The following is a 27,410-nucleotide window of genomic DNA, read 5'->3' as shown; positions in this document are numbered from 1 at the left end:
AGAGAAAAATTAGCTAATGAAGTCCACAGAAAATTGGGGAGAGAGTGGAGGAAGCTGCCACACCAAAATGTATACAGAATGGTTCAGGACACACTGCTGGCAGGCAGCAGGAGGGACAGTCCAAAGAAGAGAGAGGGCTTTCCATTCAGGGTGCCCTGAAAAAGTAAATATAAGTGCTTCCCTTTCCCTCACCATGCTCTGAACTCAAATTACAGAGGAGAAGGGAAACTCACTTCACTCATCTTCTGTCCTAGGAGGCTGTAGGATCCTTGTGGAAGCCTTGTTCAAGTTCACTTGCAACTGTGGCAGGCTGAGTGCTGTCAGCTGCACTTGGTTCAGTAGCTGTCCCACTCAGACCTGTGCTGGCAGTCCCAGGAGGAGAATCCTCCTTTCTCTTGGCGGCAGATGCTTCCTGATGCGGTGTCAGATCAGCAAGACCCCTCTCTGTGTCCCTGTGGATGATCCGATGAGCAGCGTAGATGTGTTTTCTTTGGGACTGCCTCACTATGCAGAAAAAGAGGTAAGGTTTTTACTTGGAAATGTACAGCAAAGTGTTCTCTGTAGGGGAGAAGGACGGAATAGCATTTAGCAATCCTGCAGCTGTGGAAAAGTCTGTCTCAGAAAAAAAAAAAAATCACGCCCTTCTAACTTTGGCTGAAAGTGTTCTACTGCCACCTAATAGCAGCAACCAACTTTGCATTTCACTTTGAAGACTGGCCCCCACAGTGGGAAGCACAGCCAAAGTGCTCTCCTTCCCAGCTTTGGGATCAACTGCCCAGAATATATTAGCAGGCTTTAAAATAACTTCTCCTTCAGTGTCTGTTAATTGCAGCCAGTCTCTGGAAGAATCCTAAAATCTGCCAGCTGAAATCTGCCATCTCCTGTGCCAGGATTTGACCTGCACTGAGAAACTCAGTGAGTTCAAAATAAGACTCAGAGCCACAAATGACACATGAAGTCACCTACCTTGTCACCTCCCCTCAGCTACTGCAGGATTGCCTCCTTTCATCCAAAGTAATTTGTATTTCCAACCCACCTTCTGGGAAATAATTACCCAAGCCTAAATGTTCACCCTACAGCTCCCTTTATTGCTCTTCACTATTCTTTGTTCTCCCTTTCCCCCTTTATTTCAGTCATGGGGATTGAAGTACTGTGTGCCTTAAGGAAGGTGTGAGGAATGATGCAGGAACAAGGGCTGGCTTTTATCCTGTCACTTCCCTATAGAAGTCCAAGACTTACTTTGTCCTGTTTCAAGGCTGAGCTGCACTTAAGACCCTGAATCTGAAGGACTGGTGTCCTACATGCTGGCACACAGTTCTGCTATCCCTGTCTCCGTCACTCAGCATTACCAACCCACCCTGTTTTTGTCCATCTCCCAGGTCCACTTTGTCAACAATGAATGCAACTGGATCTCACTTGCATTTGAAAAGCTGACCTTGACCAGCCAGCCCTCATACCCAGGAGAGGTTTCTCTACCCAAAGCATTTTGGCTTCGATTGTGTTTGCATCAACTGTATCAATTGTACTTGGAATACTCTCCTGGAATTGCTGCAGTCTCTTTCTCCATACACAGTGAATTCCACCTAAAGGACAGCATGCTGAAATTGGTGAGTGCCTGTCCTTTTCTAAGCAAGGTCATTCCTATCAGTACAGTGACTTCTACTTCCACTGAGGCAAGGTTCAGAATTGAGGTGCAGAGGATTTTCAGCATGAGCCACTATTGGATAATCCCTGCTTTTATGCATCAAAATGCAACAGAACGAGGAGGAAAAAAAAATCCCAAACTAGGTAATGGCAAAACAGAGGTATTTAAGGGGAAGCTAAACTATAGGCAAAGACTGAACCTGCAGGCCCTCAAATCTTTGTTCTACAAATGGATTTTCTCCTTTGACAGGGCAGATAACCATGCTCTTAGATCACTTCCTGATAGTTTCAAGGAAGGTGAATGCTCAAGCATGGGCCAGGTTGCTAAAACACAGTTTCATAATGAGTAATTTGGCTCACTATAGGGAAGGCTTTGAAAGTCACCACAAAAATGCAAGACACTAATGTGTTTATGAGATCTAATGGAATTCCTTGATACTATTTCCTTTGGATTTCTATGGAATAGTTAATGATTCTGCTTCCCTGAAAGTATCACTGTGCAGGAGGTTTACAGCAGGGTGTGTTCATCAGAATGTACATCTGGTAGAATTCAACTGTCTTTAGTGAATGGAGCCCCCTCCACCCCATGCAGCAACAGCAGAAGAGAGTATGAGCCAGGTCTCTTCCTGACATTTGATTTCTGCCATCACAAGAATATTGTGACAAATTTCCCCTGATCGCATTTGAACGAGCTCTCTTACTTAATTGCCTACTGCTCTATTCCACCAGCATCCACTTTAATTTTTAATTTGGTCTAGCTCTGCTTTCCAGGCAAACTCACTGTAGCTAGCACAGATTCTGAAAATTTTTTTCTTCTGTTTGGGAGTGCTTCTGAGGTGCTTTGTTCATTAGCTGCTGTTGCATTTAAGCCAAGTATGTATTTTGAGCTTTGATGTATGTCCTCAGTCCAGAATGCTAAGCCATCTCCAGGTCTTCTTTCTGCTCTCCTCTCTGAGACAAGCTAACCTGTGTTAGTGTCTGAGCTGCAGGCTCCATTGACTACAATTACATCACCTGCTCTGTCTGGAAGGCTGGCAGAAGCAGTGCTGGAGTGAAGGGAGCTGATTTAAGCTTAAACAGAACTGCCATCTACAGAACAGGTCCTGTTATTGTGGCAAGGCAGAAGCCAGGAAGAAGAAAGACTGCACAATTCAGAGACCACAAAATGTGTACTCAGGGTTTGTGTTTTCATTCACAAAGCAATAAAAGAGGCAATGAACTAAGTGCCTTTGCTGTCAAGGCAGAGAAGTGCACTGCGGCAAGGACCCCTTCAAGCTCTGTTGTGATGTGATTGCTTTGCTTAGGTCACATTTACTTTCTGTGGGTGACTGGTTTAGTCACAGTCTTCCACCTGTGCTGGTCAGTGAAAACATCCCACTTAGGAACAGCTACTTATCAATGACATTACTCAATGCAATACACAGGTTTTCAGTGCCTTTTCCTCTGTATTTTGACAGATGCCATTCCATTTCTGTCAAACAACCCTTACAACTCTGAGGTTATCTCCTTACAACATGATGCCACTACAGCCAACCTTAAAACTTTACCTCTTGCTCTCAGCCAGCTGGGGAGGAGAGGGAAGCACCGGAAAGTATATAACCTTCCTTCCATATAGGACATATATTTAAATAATTTGCTTGCTAAAGTCCTCTGCAGTTCTAGAAATTGCCATATAATAACACAATTCACAGCTATGCTACTTAAATATTTTTACCAGTTTATTTCTGAGTGTACAATGGGCTGCTTCTTTTTATGCAGTTTTATTGTTGCAGATACACCACATTTATCATAGCAAACCAGGTTGGAAGGTACCTTAGGATTATTTGATCCAACATTTCTTGGCAAAAGCACAAACCAGATCTTACAGCAGGTCTGAATTTCAGTCACCATTTAAAAAGACTAAAGCTCATGAGAAACCGGTGAAAAAAGGGTGAAAGAGCTTGACTTTGTACCTGCAGAGTGCCAAAAAGGAATCTCAGGAAACTGAGACAACTCTTGGCTGCATCATTCCTTTCAGGGAGCTAGAATAAGGAGAGTGAACCAGTTCACACAGAAAATTAAGTTACTGGACTCCTTACCTCTTTCTCTCATAAAACTTTTCTCAGCTTCTGGGATCAGGAAATTATAGACCAGCTCTGCTACAATCTCTTCTGACTGTAGGCGAGTTCGACTACAGGACAAAGGCACAATGGTATCAGTATTTTAATTTTCTCTCCAGACCAGTTCTGCAAAAACAGGTCTCCCTTGTAAATATCCTCACTCTTTCCAAGTGAGTGCATTGTCTTGGCAGCAGTGGCCAGCTGAGTCTCTCTTTATCCTACAAATACCTGACAGTGTGACTATTCCCCTTTGTACTGCCAATGTGTTCAAGAGTGCACTGGAAAGCAGGATCACTTACATTCCTTATCCTCAAAGGAACTGAGAAGCTCAGTTCCCTCTGATGACAAACTGAATTAGACACACATATATTGCTGAGGATTTGTGTCTTTGTCAATTTAGTCTTTGGTCCATTGCTGAGTTTGCTAAATTCTTCCCTTTTGTGACTCTGCACTTGGCTGACCCCCATGCTCTTTTCCATGCCAGTGTTTGGTGGGTTCCCAGTTGGCCCAGGGACTGCATGCATTATCTGTGCTTCATTCCTCCAAGGATTCCAACATTCTACTTGTATTTATCTAGATACAAAATACACAGCTGTTGTACCATAGGAGAGTCACTGTATCATTGGGATTTTTATGGCTCAATTCCAAAAAAGGAGCATAGAAACTGAACTGGGAGTTTGGCAGGTCCTAAAAATTATTCACTGCTGATGCCCAGCCAAACACAGACTGAGCTGATCTCAACAACTTACTTTACTCAAAGTGCCTTGTCAGGCAGCCATCAATATGAGAGACCTCCATGGAAATTGGCAGTTCCTTAGAGAACAGCTACCTCAGAATGAAAGGCTGTGTATAGCTGTATCTTTTAAGACCTCTTTGAAATGGATTTTCTGTAGTAGTGTAAATAAATGAAAGGATCCGTATGAATGGATAATCCTTTAGGCAGTTCCCAGATTCACTTAAAGCTCAGTCACAGCCTCACACTGATGTGGAGAAATCTAAAAAGGGTGATTCACAGATTACACAAGTGATTTGCAAAGGGAACCTGGCACACGCTTATGGAAATAAGGCTCTGATGGACTTACATGTGTGTAGCAGGTAGGAACAGTGTGGTTCCCATACAGCAGCCATACTAATGAAGCGACCAGGAGCAGCATTGCTCTGCTCTTCCCATGGTTTGGATGATGCACACAGCCACAGATGCACATGGTCAGGTATAACTGCTGTGAACAGCCCCTCACGTGCTGTTCAATAACCTACCGACTTTCCATTTCGTAAGCTATGTCATTGATTTCTACAGCCCTTTGCTGAACCTCTTCCCTGGCTTGCTCTTCAGCTGTCCTCTCCATGCTACTCAAGATAACATCTTCCAAGTAGGTGTCAATAGTTCTCTCCTGAACATTCACCACCTAGAAAAAAACACCAAGATATTGTTCCTCTACTTATTGCTGCACCAGGAGCATAGTGGAAGATTTCCAGAGAAGCATGAACAACAGATTTTCACAAGACTCTTTGTTTCAGGCATGCCAACCTAAGATTTGTTTTCAGAGATGCTTTCTGTAAAAACTTATTTTCTTGTAATTCTTTCTGAGAACTGATTGAACAAGTGCATGTGAAAGAAAACTAATTCACAGATCCAATTCTGGTGCAGCAGGTTAGTCCTGTGAATGCAATGGCAGTTGCTCCCTCAGTTCTCACGGTCCCCTGAGCAACAATTGCCAAGTAATGATCACGGGTATTGACTTCAGTAAATAAATCAGCTTTCATTCAAGCAAACCCTGAAGGATAAAGTTCCATCAAGCCAGTAAAAAAACAAGATAAAATTATTGGTCTCCTTATAATGGTGGTAGAGCTGAGAATCTAGAAATGGGTGTTTTCCTTCTGCTAATCTGAAAGGCATAAGCTTATGGTGCCTTGACCTTACCTGCTTACCACTCAGAAATACAGAAAAAATGAGAAGCTAAAATTAAAAAAACAAACAACCATGATGCTAGACCTTTTTGGTATTAACCACCTCCCACCAAGTTTGAAAATTATTGGTTTAGTCAATTAGACTCCCACTCATGTCTTTCAACGGGGAGAAATATGCTTCATGCAGTCAAGAGCTAGGAAATAGGAACAGGACTATATAATACTTATGGAATATGGTCATTCAGTATTTCTTTTCTTGATTTCAAGGTTATTTTATCTATTATTGTTACTTCAAAATAAATGTTGTACCTCTTGTTATCTGCAGTTCACTTGGGCTCAAGGGGGGCAAAATCTTTCCAAACCCTTGCTTAGAGACATCCCTCCTGGAAAAGCACCCAATAGTTCTGCTGGGCAGAACAAGTGCTGACAAAACATTATCCCTAGAGATGATCTAGGTACATCTGTTCTCTACAGGCGCTTATTGGAGAAATTTAGAAACCTACACCCACTCATGACAGGCCTAATAGGACTGTCTGTAGAGGTATTCAGATCATCCTTAGTTTAATGGGCATGACTCCCTTAGGAAGCAATCACCCTCTCTTCACGAAGCTTTCCCCCTCAATTTTAAAACTAGCAATCACCAAAGTCAGCGCTGAAGCAGTCCCATCCATCTCAACTTTCACACAAGGAGACAGCTCCTACAAACTGCTTATCGTCCCACCAGTCTCCCCCTTGCCTGTCTGAAAAGCTCATCTTCCTCCTGCCGCCGGCTCTCTTCCAGCTGCCGCCGTCCACTCTCCTCTGCTTCCCGCATCCACCTCTGCCTCTCAGCCAGCATGATCAAAGCATGGATCTTCTGTTCTTCTTGCAGCCTCTCTAGCTCTTTGGACAGAAAATCAAGCACATTCGCCAGTGTCCTTCCTTCTACCGTGGCCAAGTCTCTTTCCAGTGCTGACAGCTTTCAAAAGAAAAATGAAAATAATTCTGTAACAAACCCCAGGAACATTGTACAAAGCCCCAGGACTACCACAGGCATCTGAGATAGCTTTGCAGCATCCACTCAGACCAGCCATGGGACAGTTCCAGGAGTTTGGCACTCCTCATGCGTTACGTGCCCTGACCGTTCTCTGCACAGTTCAACTGTAAGTACCTGCAGCTTCAGGCACTGAACCTAAAATTGTACAAGTTACTAACTGCTGACAAATTTAAACAGATAATAATTATATTAAGTTTTCAGAACTGCAAATGAGAACTGCAAATGAAAGTCTGTAACAGTTGAGACAAGATTCCAGGTGTTCAGGATTACTGCGCCATTCACTCCTTGTTCTAAGCACATCCTGTTTTATGAGTTGGGTATGTGTGATTGAACTACAGAAAGAGACAAGATCTATGGGGAATTATCTCCAGAATGGACACTGAAGCCACAGCCTTGGCAGGAGAGAATGTCTGGAACTGGCTGGGATGCTGTGTGCTGTTGAAATAAGCAGGCAGTTACAGAATAGACCTAAACTTAAAAGTTGAAGTGGAGCTGAAATATCCCAGGCAAGTAATAATAAATCAGCTTTCTTATACAGCTGTACCACTTGCCCAAACAGTGTTTCAAAGGAAGTGGGACTGTCAATGCTGCACACATCTAGATGTGACAGCACTTAGCCCACAGGTGTTTCAGATGGAAGAGGGTGATGCAGGAACTGCACCCCACAGGGAGGGAGAACATAAGACTAAAGTGCTCCCTCCTCTTCATTGCTCCAGGTGCTGTATATAAAACTGGTGTGAAATGGAGGAAAACAACTCAGGAACACTCTTGTGTTAGATTTTTGTTATATATGGGTCAAAAATTTTCAACTCCTCATATTTGACTCTGTTATGTGGAGTTTCCATGCTCTTTTGGCAGGAAGCATTTCTTTTACTCTGAAATGGTCAAAAACCTGAAAAAAAAAACCTGTGACCACCAAACCCTATAGAACTGAGAGTCATCAGTGACTTTCTGAAATAGCCACACACATAGAAAACTCCTGCACACGCATTCCAGAAAGTTTTGAAGTTCAAAATGTTTGAAAACCTGAGCCTTGGACTGTGAACCTTCAGAAACAGTAAAAAAAAACCCAAGTGTGAGAGTAGAGGAGGCCGATACCAGCAGAGGGGGATAGTGGCTCTCCAAAAAGGAAATTTTGAGATCAGAGGTCAGCATCTTTACCATTTGCTCTCTCTCCTCTATGAATGTCATTATGGTGTTTGAACTTCTTTCTCCTTCACTCTCACCTGGGCTTCCAGAAGAAATGGAGCACTGCAAGTTTCAAATGCCTAAGGCTTTTATTCTTCTCTTAATTCCTCAGCAGAAATATTCTGTATTCCTGCATTCCATACCTGGGCTTCCTGTGCATGAGGGAGGATCTGGAAATGCTAAATGATAAATCACAGTCACCTGGTTCAATTTTTACTGAGATCTAGGGGGAAATTTTGTTGCTGCCCAACCAGCAGGAAACAGTGGTCTCAGTTCATCTCCACCAGGTAAACTTCCCAGGGGATGTTGTTACTGCAATATGGAAGCCGCCAAATTGCCTCATAGGCAATTTGGTCATCGTAAAAACAGCAGAGCAGTAAAAACTACAAGAAAACTTGCAGGAATGTGATAGATACTGTATTCTATGAAATGTAGTGAACTCTGTACAAAATTATTTACAATCCACTCCCAATCAGCATCTGCCATTTAATTCACTTTGCTCTGGAAGGTTGTGGCACTGTAAGGAAACAGGATGGGAATTTGTATCCCTGGCTCTCACTAGATGCTTTGCAGAGAATGGAGCCCAAAATTTCTTTGCTCTGCATAGAGTGGCAGGTACTTCAACGTGTCACCATTCCTAAGGTTCTACAAGTCTTGAGTCCAGTAGAATTTACAAAGTAAGTTGGCTTTGGCTTCCTTTGTGAGGTTTTATGTGTGAGAAGGAGCCTGAGAGGGTGCCAAAATAGAAAAGGGACAGGAAAATGACAAAGCAGTAACAAACACTCGGAAAATATCTGACAGATGTGAGAGACAAGCACGTATTGTGATACCAGGTCATAGCACTAGTCAAGTCGATTGAAATGTGGGAAAACTCATCTGACACTGCCGTTTGTCCAAATCTCTGCAAATATAAATAAGTTCTCTGTCTGCAAACAAAGCAAACACAGCCTGCATAGCAGCTGTGGTCAGGGTGCCTCAGTCTGTTTCTGAGATTCCCCAGAGCCTCCAGAGCAGTGAGAGAGCAATTTTAGTCCCTCAGGCATTCAGTGCTTGGCCTGTGCTAGGAGAGCTTTACTGCTATTGGGATGCCTTCTGTTCTGTTGATAATAGAAAACATAAAAAATTAAATGTGGAAGTATTGTGGTACTGCAAGCGCAGAGTGTCTGGTCAGGACAGAGCTGTGAATCAACCTTCCCATCTATGCAAGCAAACCTGGTGCATTTGTGAGTCATGCTGTTGCTGTAAAGACAGTGTCATTTGCTTCTGTGCCTTCAAGAGCAGCTGTCCATCCTCCTGGAGCACGTGAGTGGTGCGCAGCTCTTGGATCAGATCCAGGCACTTCTCCTTCCCTTCAAACATCTTTAAAATAAAGGTAAACAACTGAACATATTAAATGGAGAATATAGAGCAACATGTTTTTGCCAGCAGAGCACACCCATTTTCTCCAAGTTGCAAGGTCAGCTAGTTCTCTGTAACAAATTTGTCGTTGCATTTAGGCAAACACTACAGCTGTCAGGTAAATCCACTATTTAAAAAAAAATATTTTAGTAGTTACTACTACTACTACTATTATTATTATTATTATTATTATTATTATTATTATTATTATTATTTTGTTTGGCTTTACTCAAACCACTGGAATATGGAACACCACCACCTATGTCAAAAAGGTAATAGTCTTCTGCATACTCTGTTATATCAGTCTCAATGTCAAAGCTTCAGTGTTTCAGCATCTCCTGTCCTCTAACCTTCATTTTGAGGGAGCACAGCAACAGCCCAAAGCCATAAATTGGTGGGGAGGTTGCTGAAACTGCTGCCATCCCTGTTATGGGGTTATGTGGCCCAGCCCTCCCTGACACTGTTTTACTTTCAATCCTACTCTCTTCCAATAGGACTTCCAAGAGCAACAAAAGATCACAAAACCCTGCTTGTGTTATTCTCCATGTCAGTAATATATTTCTGATCCAGCAGTAGCTGGAAGAAGATTCCTAGAATGGTGGGACATTTCATGTTGTGGAAGTCAACAGTCCTTCATTGGCCTCAACCATCCTTCTCAGAGATCATCACACAACTGGAGAACACTTGGGTAGTCTTTATTCCACCTCAAGCCACTTTCACAGTATCATATTGTTTGCTAAAGCTCAGGGTCCTGCATGGGAACACTTCAAAACATTAAATAGTTACTGCAAGACAGAGCACCAATTGTACTCTTTGTGGACATGGAAACAAACCTTCAGAACTGGTCTGATCACAAGTGACAGACTTGCTTAATATAAAGCCCACCAGGCATGGCTAATGAATTAATTTTTAGTTAGACCCCCTTCTGTTCCCCTGAAAGCAGAATGATGGGTCCTGCACATCACAGTGGTAGGCTTCAGTTGCTCCTCATTTGGGGTCCAGTTCACCACCAGTGGAAACCAGAAAGATGGTATGTAATACAAGCTGTCCTGCTGAGATGTGGGACATTTTTTGTGCCTGGGACCTTGGCATAATCATGGTACAATGTACTCATGGTCCAGATCTAGTCTAGAATTTGCTATTTGAGTAATTCTGCTATGAAGAGCCTCACTACCCCTGATTAGGGCTGTGGAAGAAAGATTGCAAACACCCTTTGCAATCAGTCATTCCCACCATCATTCTGAAAACTGACATAAACAGACAGAATACCATGTTCTGAAGAGCCCTGCCTCGGAGCAACTTCTGCAGACAGATCACTGCCAGGTCCATTTCCTCTTCCTGCTGCCAAAACATAACAAATACCCACACAATTATTAAGCATTTCTTTGGAGACTGGGATTTCTGTAGATTGTCTAACTATTAAACAGTCTAACTCATATCCTGTCTTTTCTTGGTTGTTTCTGAACACCATTCTTTTAATTTCTAGGGAAAGGAAGGTGAGTCAGAATAACATGTACTCCCATGTTTTATAAAGGATGGGGAAGAAAGGCTGTATAATTAGATTCTCTCTGAGATTTTAGAGGGTCTTTAGCGATGAGAACCTATTGATAAGGAGATGTTGATGTAGAAAATTACTGTATGGATTTTTAAGTACTATTTGTAGCTTGACTGAATCTAAGTTTGCAAAATGAGCATCAGCTACACTAATTTAACAAGACACTAAGAGGACAGAATATGTCCAAGAGACATGAAACCATGAAAAAGGGTTTTAAATTAAAAGGAAACATATACAATTTTTCTTTTGATATTTATTCCAGTGCTGATCTTTATCAGAGTAACTCAGTAAATTTAAGACTCAGAAAGTGATAGTTTGGAAGTAAAATTAACCACAGTCCATTGTGATTTGTCTCTTTGAGAACTTTACTGACCTAGCATTGTGTGATTGATACCAACTTGGAAAAATGATGGAGCATGGTGGTAAAGGGAACATGACCACAGAAGGTAAAAAAATGGGCTTATTTTAAATAGAGGAAGTAGATGAAGCACAGATGGCAACATTTTTTCTAGGTGAGGAGTTTTCTGGTTTGGAGTTGACAGTAGGAAAAGGAAAAAAGTCTGTTGGGTGCCTGGGAAAGATAAAAAGAAATCCTAAAATTGGAAGCATGGGTTTTTTTAATAAAGAACCTATGAGGTCTGCATTGACATGTGGTATTTAAGAAGTGCTGAAAAAACAGAGAAGAGTGTGGGATGAGAGAAGCTGTGTGGGCTTGAATCTCAGTTATCTGTTCTTTCTTAGGTGTTGAATTGAGTTTTCCAAATGCAAAAGGAAGCATTCCTGCCTTTCCATACCAGCACCCAGGAGGAGCAATGCATAACCAGCGAGAGGACCTGTGATTTGGTATGTTCTTCTCTGGAAAGAAGGGATGAATTTTCAGTCCTAGAGAGCTAAACTTTACCACATCAACTGGCTACAGTGTGAAATCCATTCAGGACAGTTTTGGAGATGGTGAAGGAACACATACTGGTAAGCCAAACTGCTTGGTGTGTTATTAACTAAGATTAGGTTTGAATTTTTATGACAAGCATTTTTTCATACTTCTGTTTTTGAATGCTGCAAATAATGCCTTAGCAAGTGTAATCAGCTTGTCCATCTGCCTGCTACAGACCAGCAGGAAAGAATGAGGGGAGATGAAAAGCTTATCATGCCCTGCAGAAAAAAAAAGGAAAATTAAGGATATAGAAGAATCTAGGAGAGAGCTGCTAACTAGAGGAGGCTGGAAGAAAGTCATAAAGTAATGAAGGAATCCAGAGGTGCTCTGTGAGTTTGTTGTGATTATTAAGTCCATTAGAAATGACTGGGGGAGAGATGGTGAGAACGCTTGCAGTAGTGCCTCCATTCTCTCCACTTTCTTCTGGCATGGTTTCTTTCCAAGACCTTCAGTTCCAGAAGGAAGCACTTAGCAGTTGGTACTCACATGGGTGCGTTTCAGGAAGGAAACATTAACAACAGGGAAGAGCCTTGTCTTCACTGCTCCTCAGAGTCACCTGGTAGGAGAAACCTTACTTGGATTTGGCAAGGCAGGAGATGTTAGTGCTGCTCTTCAGGGGCTCAAGTGGCCTGATTTTACAGATGGAACTTCACTGGAGAGCTCCATCTTTTATGTACGCGCACATAAAAATTATTGAAAATAAACCAAATGTTGACAAAATTGATGAAGATGGAATTCTGTTGTGTTGGAATTCTTAAAAAAACCCCAACTATAATCTGTAAACACACTCAAGAATGTCAGCATGTGGTAGAAAAATTTTTCTGATTTCTTTATGTTACCTCAAAATACTGAAAAATCTGCCGAACTGGTAAACCTAAACAGTGTAAACCCACCACTGCAATACAGTATCCAATGCTTAGCAGGTGGTAAAGCTGTGGAAAGCTTTCCCCAAGGAAATAAGAAATTCTTGCTCCAGTCATCTTAAAATAGACTGCAAAAACCACAGAATATCATACTGCACAAAGGAACACAGCAGCACAGATGATTTAATAAGACTTTCTCTCTTCACTTTCATGGTTGTGTGACTTTTAAATTCACAAATTTAAATTGTAATTCTGTCTTATTCTTAGTACATCAGGAAAATGGGGTTAGTAAGAAGACAAAACAGTCCACTGGGGCAACCAGCACTTAAGTATGTTACTTTAAGAAAGGAAAGGAAGTTGCAGCTCCCCTAAAAAGTAATTTTTTTCCTACCGCATATCACAGCCTCCATGACACATCATTACTGCTGTTTCAATCTCTGCAGGAGAATCATTATCTGTGAACTGGTGCATGCTCATCAAACACTGCATCCTGCATGATGACAAGAGCTTTACTCCAGAAAATTAATGAAGTGCATGTTCAGTGCTAAGCAGTCAATGTCTCTCTGGCTTCAGTAAATCTAAACTTAATTGCTTCACTGGATTATGACAGTATTGTCAGATCAGAAGGTTGGAAGCTACTGAATAATAATGATAATGGTAATAATAATAATGATGAAGATTATGATGATGCCTTTTTCTTCCCCAGGAACAAGGGAATAACATGTCTACTAATTTATGTCTTAATAAAATAAAATTTATTGAAGGATTTGGCCAACGGATACTGTAAATTCTTTCCAAATCTTCGGCTGCTAGTATCCTTACAGAATAGAAACTAAGAGAATCATAAGAAATAACAATGGTTATTTTTAACATGGATGTACACAAAAAAGATAAAGCTCCCTTCTTTCATTCCCTGAGCATTCCTTTAACAACAGTGTAGGAAACAATGAGGAATCAACAAGGAAAGAAGTGCTAAAACCAGCTCACTTACAGTTGATGGCTTTTCCAGGATTAAAGTGGGTGGCTTAGGAACAGGGCTTTCTACTTTTTCAAGGACAGGGGGAGGCTTCTTTGGCTCCTTGACTTCATTCTTCTCCAGCAGTGCCTACAAAAGATATCCAATTTAATGAGAACATGGGTAGATAGAACAACATAACAAGGCCAGTCCTCTAGATGATGACTATTACTGACCACACTGACTACAGGGAGCTGAAAGCTCTTGTGGCTTCCATTTCTTACTGCACATCAGCTGAAAAACTGAGTATGGTCAGTAGATGAGGATATTGGTTGGTCAAAAGACATTGATGGGAATGTCAAAATCATATCTAAGAAGGAAGCAGGAGTTTACTAATAAGTCATCAGCAATTGTGAGTCACCTAAAATTAATCTAAAATGGGTATGAACTTCATCTCTAATTCTCAAATAATTAATTTTCTAAGAATTCCATAACTCTTTGCCTTTAATGCTAGGTAATGCTTGTTACTATGGCTGAGAAATGTTACACAGTCAGGAGATTTTATGAAGGGGTCACTTGAAGAGGGTACTGTCACTGTTTGGTGACAGTGAAATGTCTTTGTATGATAGGCTATTACTACACAAGACTGAACCAAATGACCCCTTTCTAGCAAAATATGTTTTGGAACTCTGCTCTGCTCATCTACAAGAACCCAGCAGCACAATGGCACCCACAGCAACTGTACAGGTAGACTGGGGGAAAAAGAGAAACTGTCTTGCCCAAAAACTTCCTTCTACCAAGAAAATGTAAAAGCCCATTAAGTGTGGGTTTCTCTTGCTTGCAGCTGATTGGTGGCAAATGACACACTTTGTCACAGACTAGAGTGGAAGTGCCACCACAGCTTCAGCTTTTTCAAGACATTTTCAAACTGTTTTAAAAAAAAGTCCAAGTCCTGCCAATCTCCCACTGACAGCCCCTTAGAACTAGATATTCAGATAAGCATTTCCAACTGCATGACAATGCTTGCCTGCTGCAGGACATCACATTTTGGCTTGCAAAGAAAGGAAAGGGAGTATATCCATTTAACACTCCTTCAAAACTATAATCCTACTACTGTATGGGTTGGATTTTTAGTTTTTATTATTGAAAGATCATATTTCAGCAAGGGAAAGTGTGCCTTTTCCTTTTTCCACTCTCTCTCTTTCAAATGTTCAAATACAGCATTTCCAGGAAGGGAAATCAAAAGAAAAACTTTAGAAAAACGTTCAATGCTGAATTTATCTCTCCAGTAACAGGAAACTGATGGCATTTGCACAAAATTTAATTGTGAAATTAATGAAGTTTTGAAACTCCAGCAGCCATTGTACAAAAACCCTTCTTGCATGTAGGATCTTTCAGGTCAGGATAATGAATTGCTCCAGGAAAGGGGAGAAGTTTCTAGATGGAGGGGATAAAATACTTTATTACTGAAAAATTCTTAAACAGTCCATATTAATAATGCAAGAATCAGAGCCTATTAACTGCTTTTCAGCCATGTGAAATGATCATAGCTCAAAAATGTTGAGACATTTTCTGAACTATGTTTTGTATGTGAAGACCTTAGAGTTCTCTAGTATGAAAATTATAACAGTGCTGGCTATGATTTACAAGGAGATTTGCATGGCAGAGCAAGGGAAGCAGAAAGAAAAAGCTGCTGTAATTGTGACTCTTTTGAGAACAATGGCTACTATGTTTATTAGTAAAATCTCACTTTCATAAGAATTTTTCTAATAAAACTGTGGCCTCCAAAAATGTTTCCTGCTAACCAGAATAACAAAATATAACCAGACTAATAACTTTTAATGACAGAAAATTCTATTATTAATTTGGACAAGAGGGAATCCTTATTAATGTAGATTTGAGATATATTGCAGATCTTGGAAGTGGCTTTATGTTTTCATATCAGCACTATCTAGTGCCTGCTTGGCTATCTTTACTAAGTAAAAAAATAATGCTTACCATTTTCTTTCTCTAATCTGATGTTTTAAATTATTTTAAGATTTTTAATGTAAGAAAAGAAGAAGAAAATAAAGGGATTTTACCTTAACTGGTTCTGCCTAACTTAACAAGTTCTCATTTTTAGAAATGGGGACACCAGGACTCCAGAATCACTACAAAAGTACATGATTTTAAAAGATAAAAGTGCTAAATTTCTGAGCAATATACACCAAATGCTACTGCCTACATATCATACTTCTATTTTCCTGATATAGACTACATTCCTTTATTCAGGTTAGAGTCAAGGTAGGATCTGATTGGATTGGACGGTGAAAGAACTAAGTAATCTCTTTTCGATCCTCCTGGAAAATGCAGTGAACAGCAAATGGCACTCATGCTTTTCACCATACACCCTGGCTTCTCTGCCAGCTTCTGAGAGAAACAGGACTCTTGAGATGGTAATGACTTAAGAAGCAGCTCTCCATTCATCAAAGAAATCATTCAATCCATTCTTTAGATTCCTCCCTTATCTTCTCTGCAGTCCTCTCCATTCCACAAGATCCTAGGTACATTTGATTTTCGTATATACGGCACAAAGTATACAGTCATGGTTCTCTTTCTTTCTTTTTGCTTGCAAGTGATAATTGTGGGATTACAGTATCACAGAATCAGTGAGGTTGGAAAAGATCTCTGAGATCATCAACTGAGCACCACCAACCTATGATTGAACACCATCATGGCAACCAGACCATGGCACTGAGTCTGTCTTTTTTTTCATGTCCAGTCTTTCTTTAAACACCTCCAGGGACTGCGACTCCACCACTGCCCTGAGCAGCCCATTCCAATGTATATGTCAATGTCTGTGAAGAAATTCCTCCTAATTCCAGTCTAAACCTCCCCTAGTGCAATTTAAGACTGTTCCCTCTTGTTCTGTCACTGGTTGCCTGGGAGAAGAGGCCAGCCACCAGCTGGCTACAGCCCCCTTTCAGGGAGATCGTCGAGGACAGGCTGCCAACCTGCTTAGCTGTGCAGCATGGCTGCTGCATATTGGCTGATCAAGACTGACATAAAAGCTCTCGGAGCCTGTCTGAGCATGAGCCAACTAACACTCTGTGGAGATCTGTTCTTGAAGAAATAACTGCTTAAACAGCCTTTCCTATGCTTTGAAACTGGCAGAGATTTTCTGCAGAGACATTCTTGGCCCGTCTACTTTTCTACCTCTTTCCAGCAACTGGATACAGGAAAACAGACATGGTGAGAATTGTACTTAATGCTGAGGTGAGAAGTTTCTGGTTCTGACCTCATCTTGATCCAACACTTTGACACTATCTGATACTTCACCCCTCTTGAGTCACCAGAGCACAGTCTGCCTAAAGTCATGTATTGTTCTGCACTGGGATGTCTTCTACCACCTGCTGCATTCCCTGTTGTATTTACTTACCTCTTATTCCCTGCAGTAGTTATCTGTATTGGTATGTAATGTCCTTAATGCCTTGGATTTTCATACTAGGCTATCTATATAATGGCTCATTTGCATTCCTTAAAGCACTGTTATCTGTGTGTGCTAGGAATTATCTTTCTTTGTCCTTTTACTGATCTGGCTTAAGATAAAGATTTTTGGTTTTACTGTAAATTTGGGGTCACTCCTGTTTCTGACATTTTATCTTATTTTAGAGAATTATTCAAAGACTACTGAGTGTACATAACACTTGTGCAAAAGGTTTCAGGATGATCCTAAAAAAAGTCTGCTTCTAAAATCACTTCTTTTTGGCTTAGTTTCATGTCTGAAAAAGCAGTTCTTGTTCTTAGGAGGACACAGATCCTTTTTGTAGTTACTTGCATTATTGCTTATCCCTTCTAAAAAAGCTTTAATGTTAGGAATACCCTCAATATGGCAAACAAAAAGGAATTTAATGAGGAGAACTCATCCATCTTTCCTCATGTTTGGCCAGAGAAGCAAGCCTTGGAAACTTCCTTTATTAAAACTAACTACTTCTAATGCAAATATCTAGCATTCCTCCTATATCTGTCACTTTCCTCCAGATCATCCAGGAAAAATTTTTTAAAACTCGCTGTAGAGCTAGATCTCCATGTGCTCTCTGAATTTTCCAGGATTCCACTTTATTTCTAGGATTGTGGGAGAGTATTTATAGATTAAGTGTGCTACAAGAGCACTAAAATAAAGCTTTAGAATAGAAAAAACTGATCTAGCTACTCAGCTGTAGAAAAAAGGCAAAGCAACACAGTGCCCTTGTAAGATGATCCCTAATTACCTGTTTTAAACTTCTTTTCTACTGTGTGTGATGGGAGGTTTGTTAGCACAATTGGGACTGCTTATTCCAAGTGGTAAGAGAGCTTCTCTCAGGGAGGATTCTTCTAAATTCTATTAATGCAAGTACTCTGCATGCTTTACTGGTCTGTTTTTGACAGCTCCAGCAGCATTTTGAGGTGGACCTGTCAGCAAGACTCTGCTAAGCCAGAACATGCTATAGCCATCAAACGTCATAATCAAAAGCCTCTGATGGGAGAAATGACCAGGAACAGCACCACAGAGCTCAAGAGCTAATTAGGACAGTCATTTCTTGATCCTCTGAACAGCAAGTTTGTTTAAATCTAACAGTGGCTGAGGCAGTCTGGGTGTTTTACAGTGTCAGTACTTTCTGCTTGTCTGGACCAACCAGTCTGGTGTCTAATTCTGTACATCTAGAAGCAGCAGTTAAATTTTGCATAATGGATTTATTTTATAATTTTTGCCTGCAAAGGAAATGGTTTGTGATTTTAAAAGAATATACATTTGGGATTTTTGTGGTGGGGAAATTACTATTACCTACGTTAGCCTCTCAGCTGCTATAAATCAATACAGACCAGGTGATCCACACCAATTTAAGAAAGAAAATGTGCAGAATTGTCTGCATCTGTTCTGCATTCCATCTTCCTTTGTCTACCAGGTTTTTTTAAGAGACATTGCTGTATATAAGCAGCCAGCATTCGACTGCTCACACTTCTCTGTGGCTACAGTTTGAACACTTCACCGCAGTCTTTCAAATCATGAGAAGTATTTTAAACAGAATACAATTGTTGTAACTGGAATTCAACTCCAAAAGTTTTGACTAAAATTCTGCTGACAATGAGAACCATGTTATGATGCAGATTACACAATTACTTCTTGAATTTAATGCAAACCCACCCAGACTCAAACCCCTTCAATACTTCTGTGTATTTAAAACTATAAATTTTGTCCTCACCCTTGAACTATTCCTAAAACACTCAAGATTTTCTTTGAAAATTTTCTTTTTGGATAATAATGAGATGCAATATTTCTTCTTTACAAGATCCAGAAAAATTTGAATTGAAGATAATATGATTGATTTTTGAGAGCAACATTTCCATTTAAAATTCTGCAATAGCAGGTTACTGTCTGCTTTGAAATTATTATTACACTAAACCAAAAGAGCTATACATACATACATATATACATACATATATAAAAATATATAAATGTAAGTGAAAGTTGCCAAGCTTTACAAATTAGAGTCACTATTTTCCAAAGATACGGCAGGCAGCCAAGAATATTGCTGATTTTACATGAAGGTAACCCTCAACAGCATCACAAGAAGTGTACTTAAAAGTACACATAATTTACAAATATTGTGATTGCAGATGCAAATGAGGCATTCTTTCCTTGGTGGTTAATTGCATATATGGACACCTCATCTGCATGAACATTTGTGATAAATTAAGACATACAAAATTAGCATGTTTGTAAATCAGATGCTGTTCTTAGGGAACAACAGTGATATGCATCCACCACCGTGACCTGACTTTATGAGTGGGGTCATTTTAATCATGCTTTGCTGCAGATGTTTTTACAATATGTACTTAAAATGTACTTTTTTAATTATGTACAAAATTTTTAGAATATTAATCCAGATTTGCTTTCTTTAATTATTGGAAGCTTGACAGTGTAGCCAGTAGTGTATTACAAAATGGAGCACGAGAATGAGAAAAGGGTGAGATTTTCAAATTGACATAGTATGTTCCAATTCAAATACCTGATCTGTAGGAATACAGATTTGTTTGTGCTTGTTTTCTATAGGATTGGAGCAGAAGCAGGAGTGAGAGTACTGATGGGCTGAGTATCAGATCAGCACTGGTCAAACCTACAACAGTCTGCATGTTTGATCCATTCTGTCCGAGAAGCTGTTTTACAGACTAAGAATTCAGCACGGGAAATTGAGAAGAAGCTTTTACATCTTCCCAATTGCATTTATGAGCAGTTCAAATCTAAGAGGAATTGACATGCTGCTGGATGCAGTTTCATACCTGGTGAACTTGTGCCAGGACTGCCTCTAGTCTTCCTGACCTTCTAATATAGCCAGTCTTAGTGACAGTGCATTTAGGTTTTGGAGCTTTTATCTTGAGCTGGGAGATAGAATGCTGGACAGATTTTTCCAGTTCACACAATCCTAAGATTATAATATGAAGAAAGATTATAATACATACAAGGATTTTAATACAAACAATGATTAAGTAGTGGAGTGATGGGGAGAGAAACTTGAATTTTGTTAATATCTCAAGTAAGTATTTCCCATGACTAAGTCTTCCAAAATGCCTTACCTGCAACAGTGTTAAGATAGAAGTTTTTCACCACATAGTAGTCAGAATTGTTGTCTGGGAAAAAACCAATTCGAGACAAAGGACCATATGTTTGTGATGAAAAGTCATTATACTCTTTGATGATATCTCGTCTCTCCAGCTTTCCCATCCAGTTCTTCCTCTTAGATATCAGTTTCCTGAGCACTGGAAAGGAAATACAAATGTGAGATGGTTCACATAAATAGTTCTATAAAAGCCCTATCTTTATAAATTCACAAGAGCTTTTGCTAGATAAAATAAAAATATGACAGACCAAATGCTGGCCATGCACATTGATATTGTGGATGCAACCTATTTCATTTTGAGTAACCTAGTGTAAATAGAAATGGCTTGTCTGAAAACTATCTCATACCCCTCTCTTCCTGTTTTGCAGACTTACTCAATGCACAGTCACGCTGAATCTTTCTTATTTTCTCTTCTTTAGCCTTCTGATGATTTTGCCAGTGGTTGTACAAGCGCATGGCATCCAGCTCATTCTGATTCTCCTCTTGCCTCTGCAGGAGCTTCTTAAAGACTTCCATTTGAACCTTCTGCAATCTGCAAGGAAAGAAAAGGTCAGGCAGTATTGAGTGTACTCTGCAGTGTTCTGTACTAAGCTGTCACCATCAAATCCTACATACCTTTACAAATAGCTCATATTGCATATCTCATATTCAATCTTTTATTTTAAAAAGGGAGTTAAGCACTGGTAAAATGTATCGTGGTAGCAGACCAGTAGATTAAATTTAAGAAAAACATCCCTTCCCAAAATCAGAGTATTTTCACAGAAATAGAAGGCTTGTTGTAGCCTTCAGTCAATCCCCTAAACCTTCTTGCTCCTCCTCTATTCAGCCAATAATTAAAAGAAATAAAAGAGTATAATTGGACCCCTACTTATCTATTTCCTCTTCTCTATAGGCCCACTCCTTCATTTCCATGGCCTCCATCATCTTCAACCTTTTAGTAACATTTGAGGGACTGTCCATGGGTGGCAGTGCTGCTTCCCAAGCGTGTTTTTCCCGGATGCGGTCAATAATCTCCATCTCGGCTTGTCCTGCTGGCAGCCCCCGACCTTTCAGGGACAACAAGCATTAGCTCTTTAGAAGATCGGCAAATCCTACAAATAGCCACCACCAAAAAGTATGAGAGGGCTGGATGGGCACAGGCCCATGTGTTAAACACAAGCAGAACTGTCAAAAGCCAGAAGGAAATACTTCTAAGGCCAGTGAGATTCTACAGTATGAGGCATGTTAAAACCTGCAATTGCTACAGTTCAGTGCACATTAACACTGGCATTTCATTCTTCCACTGCAGGATGCAAAGGGAGAAAAGCTTTTTTAGGAAGATACTTTCTGAGAATGAGTACTTTCTTTGGCATGTGCAGTGTCCATCATCGTTACAGGTGAGACACTGGGAGATGAGGATCACAGGTATGTTCCAGGGCAGCAGTCTTCATACAGTTTTTTAGACAATGTTCAACTCAGAGCAGCTGAAGAACAGTGGGTAAATGGAAAAACGGTTCCTAGTTCACATTTATGAAACATGACCTTTTTATATTGAATTGGCTTCAAAACTCTTCATGAAATACCCCAGAATAGCACCATTAAGTAGGGAAGTATCATGCTTATTTTAGAAACAGATAAAATAATTGCCCCAAATGCACACAAAAAGGACCACCAAAGCTGGCAACAGACTTGAAAATTGAAATTGAAAAGAAAAGAACTTCCTGCTAAAGAGGTGACATGATTATTATAATTTATCTTACTTTCACAACTCACCCCAAGTGAGTGTAGCAAGTGTCAGAATTTCAGGGACTGAGCCACTGCGAACTATATATACAGGGGAATAGGGATGTGTCTGTGCTTCACCATCCCTATAATCTGTTTGGGTCCCCAGAGTTCGGAACATGAGGCCAAAGACCTGGCTTTCTCCTGCAGCTGACTGGACATGCGACTCTGTCCTAAAAACAGGTGCAAGATTGAAGAAGATTGGTCACATTCATTAAAAAAACTCCAAGCAAGCAAACTAGAAATACATCAGTCAAAGGTGGGAGTCTTAAATATGTTTCAGTTTAACATTACTCCCATTGATGTTAAATCCATTATCTTTAGCAAAAGCAGACTGAGGCTATACTGAGTCTGAAATACCCTCCTTAAGTAAATAATCCAGAAATCTTCTAGTTTGAGCCCTCATCATTATTAAATACAAATCTTCTCTATGGATCCATTCCAAAGCATTGCCTTTAATGGATACAAAATCATCGAAATAAAATGAAATAGGACTGCTTCAATTTAGTTTACGTGTTTCTCTTTCCAACAATTCCAGAATAAAAATTTAATTCTGATACAAGCACATGCAATTTCCACTGACTCTACTAGGAACTGAATTTTATTATGTGACCTCAAAATTTGATACTGCTGAAAACCACATTAGAGTACATCATGGATGCTCTACATCTCTGAGCAACGCCTATCACTGAGATTGTAATAAAATATCAGATTTTCCAACAATATTGCTCTACTAGAGAATCTTCTTTGAAATGGTATCTCTTCCAGAATTCTTTCTGTTTCAAGCCTCTGTTTCAGTCTTAAAACACTAGAGGCACGTCCTTTATTCACAAAGCACCACTTAAATACTGCAAGCAAATTCTGAAACAGCCCATCACCTGTTTCCTCTAGAATTCTCAATGATGAGAACAGCACCTTACCTCTTAACAAGCTTTTCCTGTTGGTTCATTATGAAAAATAGTGGTCACCAGCTAAACAGTTTCCTGATCTTTTTCTGTGAGATGCTACCCATTACAGCAGTAATTTTCCACAAGTCACTACTTACTCTGTCTTTGTATGAGCAACAGCTTCTGGAACACCTGCTGGAGGCAGCTTAAGAGGTCTGAAAAGAGAGAATGGAAGTAAGACAAGAATGAACATGAAAGATCATTATGGTCAAGAAAAACTGCAGTCCACTAAATTCAGTAGAGTTAATACTGATTTTCCAAAACTCTGGTTCTGTTAATTGCATGTTTAAGAATTGTGCCTGAATATTAAGAAACTCTTTAATAGCTAAGGAGGAACAGAGGAAGTTTCACCAGTAGGACTAAGAGTTATTCTTAAGTCAAAGCAGAAAGTGGAGTGACAAAACAAGACAATTATTAAAGTTAGTTTTTGTGTTGCCAACATTTTGTGTATATTTCACTAATTAGCTTAATTTTTTCACCTGTCACTTTTTTGAAAGAGTTGTGGTTTTATTAGTAACTGCTTGAAATCCTTTAACTCAATCCTACAATCATCTGATAAGCTGGTTTGGATTTACCTAATTCTATTGTTTCCTTTTATGCAATATTTTATGAGGTATCATGAAAGTGATAAGGCCTCCACTACAGATTAATAATTCCTTCCTAGGAATTCTTACAGTTTGCATATTGCAGTTCTCTATTGATTTCCCTTAGCCTTTGGGAGACTTTGAAGTTTAATTTCATATTGCAGAAGACAACATCATCTTTATTCTTTTAAAGTTGTTAATAAAGGAGCCATAATAGACTTCAGGTTAATAAACTTGGCAATATTTTTATATTTAAAGTGAACATAGTGGCCAACAGCTGCTGGGTAAAATAATGAATGCAATTCAAAGTGTATGTGACTAAGTCAAGAATGTTTGTATAGTAGCTGTTGGTTCAGATCTTGAGTCCATTGCTGACCTGCAGTGTCTTTCTGGAAGGAGCACAGCAGTCCTGCAGTAGGGGACATGGATGAAAAGTTAATCAAGGCTTCCCTTTACTCCCTTTCTGCTCCTGGTAGAAACTGGGAGTTAAAAGGTTCCTTCTTAAGGCAACACCTTTCTAGGGGTCTGGAGAACCACACTGGCTTTGTAAATATCTTCTTCCTTTGCACAGGATGATCTACAACCCAAAGCTTTCTTATTAAATACAGAATGTCTGATATATTTGCTTATATGGTAACATACAACTGAAATTCTGTCACAGTGTGAATTTAAAAAGACCTTGTGTTTTAAGACCTTGTTACTATTACAATTTTCTATTTTATTAAAAAACTGATCAAAGAACTGACAGAAAATATAGAAAAAATAATGCTCTGGCCTTTACTTAGGTACTCGTGAAAATGCACAGAAACAAACTGAACCCTGTTTCAAATCAGTTCGTTCCTTACGGTGCAAAATACTTGTAGCGATTTCTTCCATCAACTTCAGGATCTTCATACACAATTTGAGGTATCTGAAGAGAAGACGGATCTCTGAAAGTCAAAATACAGGGTATCATTTAGGAAGTACATTCAGAGCAGTTATCTTTTCTCCTTATGCCTTTTTTTTCCCTCTCTCTTCCCTCTGGTTATACTATCCAACATGCACATTATGAATTCCTCCCAAGCCTCACACTTATACAAGCAATTATATTTTGTTTGTTTTTTTCATATTTACCTATGTAGCAAAACAGTCTGGCACTTTATGTATATTTCCCACTATGTGTGGTCAAGAAATCGTCTTTGCTGCCCTTATTAAAACTTTCTTACGAGCTTTTTATGAAAAGGATTAACCACTTGTACATGCTTGACTTTGTAAAGGAAACTACATTTATTGGAAGTGGGGGGAGCAAGCTCATTATCTTGCAAGTGAAACACTTCCCGAATATGTGTAAAGACACAGAATGAGCAATGAAGACACTTTCTGCCTTTGAAAAGCAGATAGAGAGATTTTTGAGCAAACGTTTAAAAATTTAGAATCAGCAATTTCAATTTGAGCTCTCCAGTAAAGGAGAAAAATTAGGACAATCATGGGAATGTTTCAAAATTTTGTCTGGAAACACTGGAACAGCCATATTTTTTGCAAGAACACTTCATTCACACACACACACCTTTTGAATTTAAATTAGGCAGACTTTAAATTTTTCACTATAACATCTTGAAGAATTTATTTTTAAGGCTTTGGAAGATCATGTGGAAAACAGGCAGTTACTGAGATAATGGGTAGGACTGAGAAACTGGAAAGCTATTAATCAGGATTGCTATTTGATTTCACTGATAACTGCTTATACTCCAGTCTTACTCTTCTTAACTTGCACAGTTGTTAAAGACAAAACCCAGAAGTTCTTCCCAGAGAAGTTGTGGATGTCCCGTCCCTGGAAGTGTTTGAGGCCAGGTTGGATGGTGCTCTGAGTGAAAGGTATCCCTGCCCATGGCAAGGGGATTGGAACTGCATTATCGTTAAGGTCCCTTGCATGCCAGACCATTCTATGATTCTGTAATGATTTTATTTCTTTGAGCTATGTATATGGCAAGTCCTGAAGGCCAGGTTTTCTATAATTTTCATTTCTGGCAACATGTACAAATTCTGACCTCAAGATGTATGGGCTTGTGGGTGCTGGGGTTGGGTGCTGATGCCTAATTTTAATTACAAAGGTGTATTTACAGAGATACAATTAACAAAACATTGCTTGACAGCTGAGATCAAAACAGAGCTGAGATCAGTTGTCTTTCAAGCCCTCATCTAATTCCTGCAAACTGTGCTGTGGAATCTGTGGAGGCACAGTATGGCTACCTGCCACAGGAAAGCTTAGAGTGAGATGCTTCATTAACCTCCCGTGACACACAATTTACTGCCAAGGTAAGTTTAAAGTCATCTCTTCCCAAGGCTTTCAGTCACATCACATAAGAAATGAGAAGGGAATGTTCTGAGATGCAGTGTTGTAACCTGATATACTTGCTCAGCACTAATCAACCTATAATTGTAAAGTTGTGTTTGTAATTCAAATGAGTTAATTGAGCTGATGGCTAGTTCCACTAGCTGATTCTTTACGTATCAGACTGCTGCTCCATCCAGATGGATTTGTGTTTCATTCAGTACAGGTGGGCACTTATTCTTATATTACCATAAACCGTTCATCCTATTATGGTATAGTTATAGGCACAATGGGAAACCAAGGAAATAGCCCTTTTTATTCCACAGATCCTGCCTCTTGCATGTCCTTGACTTATATTTGCTGACTTTGCTGAAATAAATGAGCATTTATTCCCAGTAACCTTGCAGAGGCAATGCAACTACTGAGAAGACAGCTGGGAAATATTCTGTCTTCTGTATCTGCAGCAATGTCAATCACTGCAGGTTGAAACAGAGAGGATGTATTTCTCTTTATTTTGTTAATTGCAAGACATTTTGCAAATACATGTTGTTGAAATGTAAATCAATTTAAAAGCAGTGCAGGTGTCAAGTTGTTAGAGAACAGCAGGCAAAATATAAGAAGCCACTGAGGTGTTCATGTGCTGGGGACAGTTTGAAACACTGAAAATAGTATTAAGAAAAAAATACTTCAATATTATTATTATTACTATTATTATTATTAGAATATGCCTTTGAAACTGAACAAAATCAGGTGTGAAATCCACTCCATCACTCTTGAGCATCTTTGATTATTGTCTGGCATGTGGTAGAGCTCAGTTACCAGCAACCCCAGAGCAAGCACCATCTGAAAAGCCCATGGTCTAAAGTTAGTTGCTTAAAGCAGAAAGAACCTTCAAAAACAAAAGCCTAGGCTGACACTTGTAGTCTTGAATACAGCTACAAGAGGACTTAAAAACACCTGTGATGTGGCAAAACATATAAACTTTTTTTTTAATATCTGTTGAATCAGAACCCAAATCGTGATGCCAGGAACCTAAGAACTAAGAACCCCCTGCACTACAAATGTGGTGTCCCCATTCAGGCCCCAAGGACCCTCAAGGGAGCAGCAAAAGCAACCTAACCAACTGCAACTGCAAGGACTAAAATCAAAGAACTAACACTGAAGTAACACACATGAATCACTGAAGTCTTCATAATTCATCTGATCTGAAAGAGATTGAAATATCTTTCCTTTTTTCATGGCAAGCGCTGCAAAGCAGATAGCACAGGGATGAAGGAAATGTGAAACATCCACCCTGTAAGAAACAGATGGGTAACCATACTCCACAACAGCTGCAATCTCTTAATTTCAAGGGAAATATAAGTAGGAGCAAATTGCAGTCATCTCCACTTCAGCGTGCACGGCTTTTTGTTGGTTTTGCTTGTATGTTCATTTTAAATTGTCCAATCATAGAACACTTACACAGCAAGCTGCTGAAGAGCCTCCAGGCGCTGCTGAGTCCTCCATCTTTGACCAATATATGCAGGCACTGGATCTTCACCCTTGAAGCACAAACTGCAGGCTGGGAAATGGATCAGTCCAGTAGCCAT

The 27,410-nt window shown here is 39.8% G+C and overlaps 1 protein-coding gene across 1 annotated transcript; it reads right to left on the bottom strand.

The window, feature by feature from the left end:
- Window positions 1–250: 250 nt before the first annotated feature.
- Window positions 251–27,410, bottom strand: CFAP91 (cilia and flagella associated protein 91). Its single transcript, XM_062512906.1, has 15 exons — window positions 27,283–27,410; window positions 24,356–24,439; window positions 23,025–23,081; window positions 21,971–22,152; window positions 21,087–21,264; window positions 20,593–20,750; window positions 20,175–20,357; window positions 19,881–20,023; window positions 13,617–13,730; window positions 10,543–10,614; window positions 9,088–9,234; window positions 6,388–6,609; window positions 5,001–5,149; window positions 3,723–3,814; window positions 251–504 (listed from the first exon to the last, which is right to left on the bottom strand). The coding sequence occupies exons 1-15, from the start codon at window positions 27,408–27,410 to the stop codon at window positions 251–253; spliced, it is 2,163 nt and encodes a 720-aa protein (XP_062368890.1).

This window comes from Cinclus cinclus, chromosome 2 (genome assembly GCF_963662255.1).
Source record: "Cinclus cinclus chromosome 2, bCinCin1.1, whole genome shotgun sequence".
In the NCBI taxonomy this organism is placed as follows: domain Eukaryota; kingdom Metazoa; phylum Chordata; class Aves; order Passeriformes; family Cinclidae; genus Cinclus; species Cinclus cinclus.
This window is presented reverse-complemented; position numbering and strand designations above follow the sequence as displayed.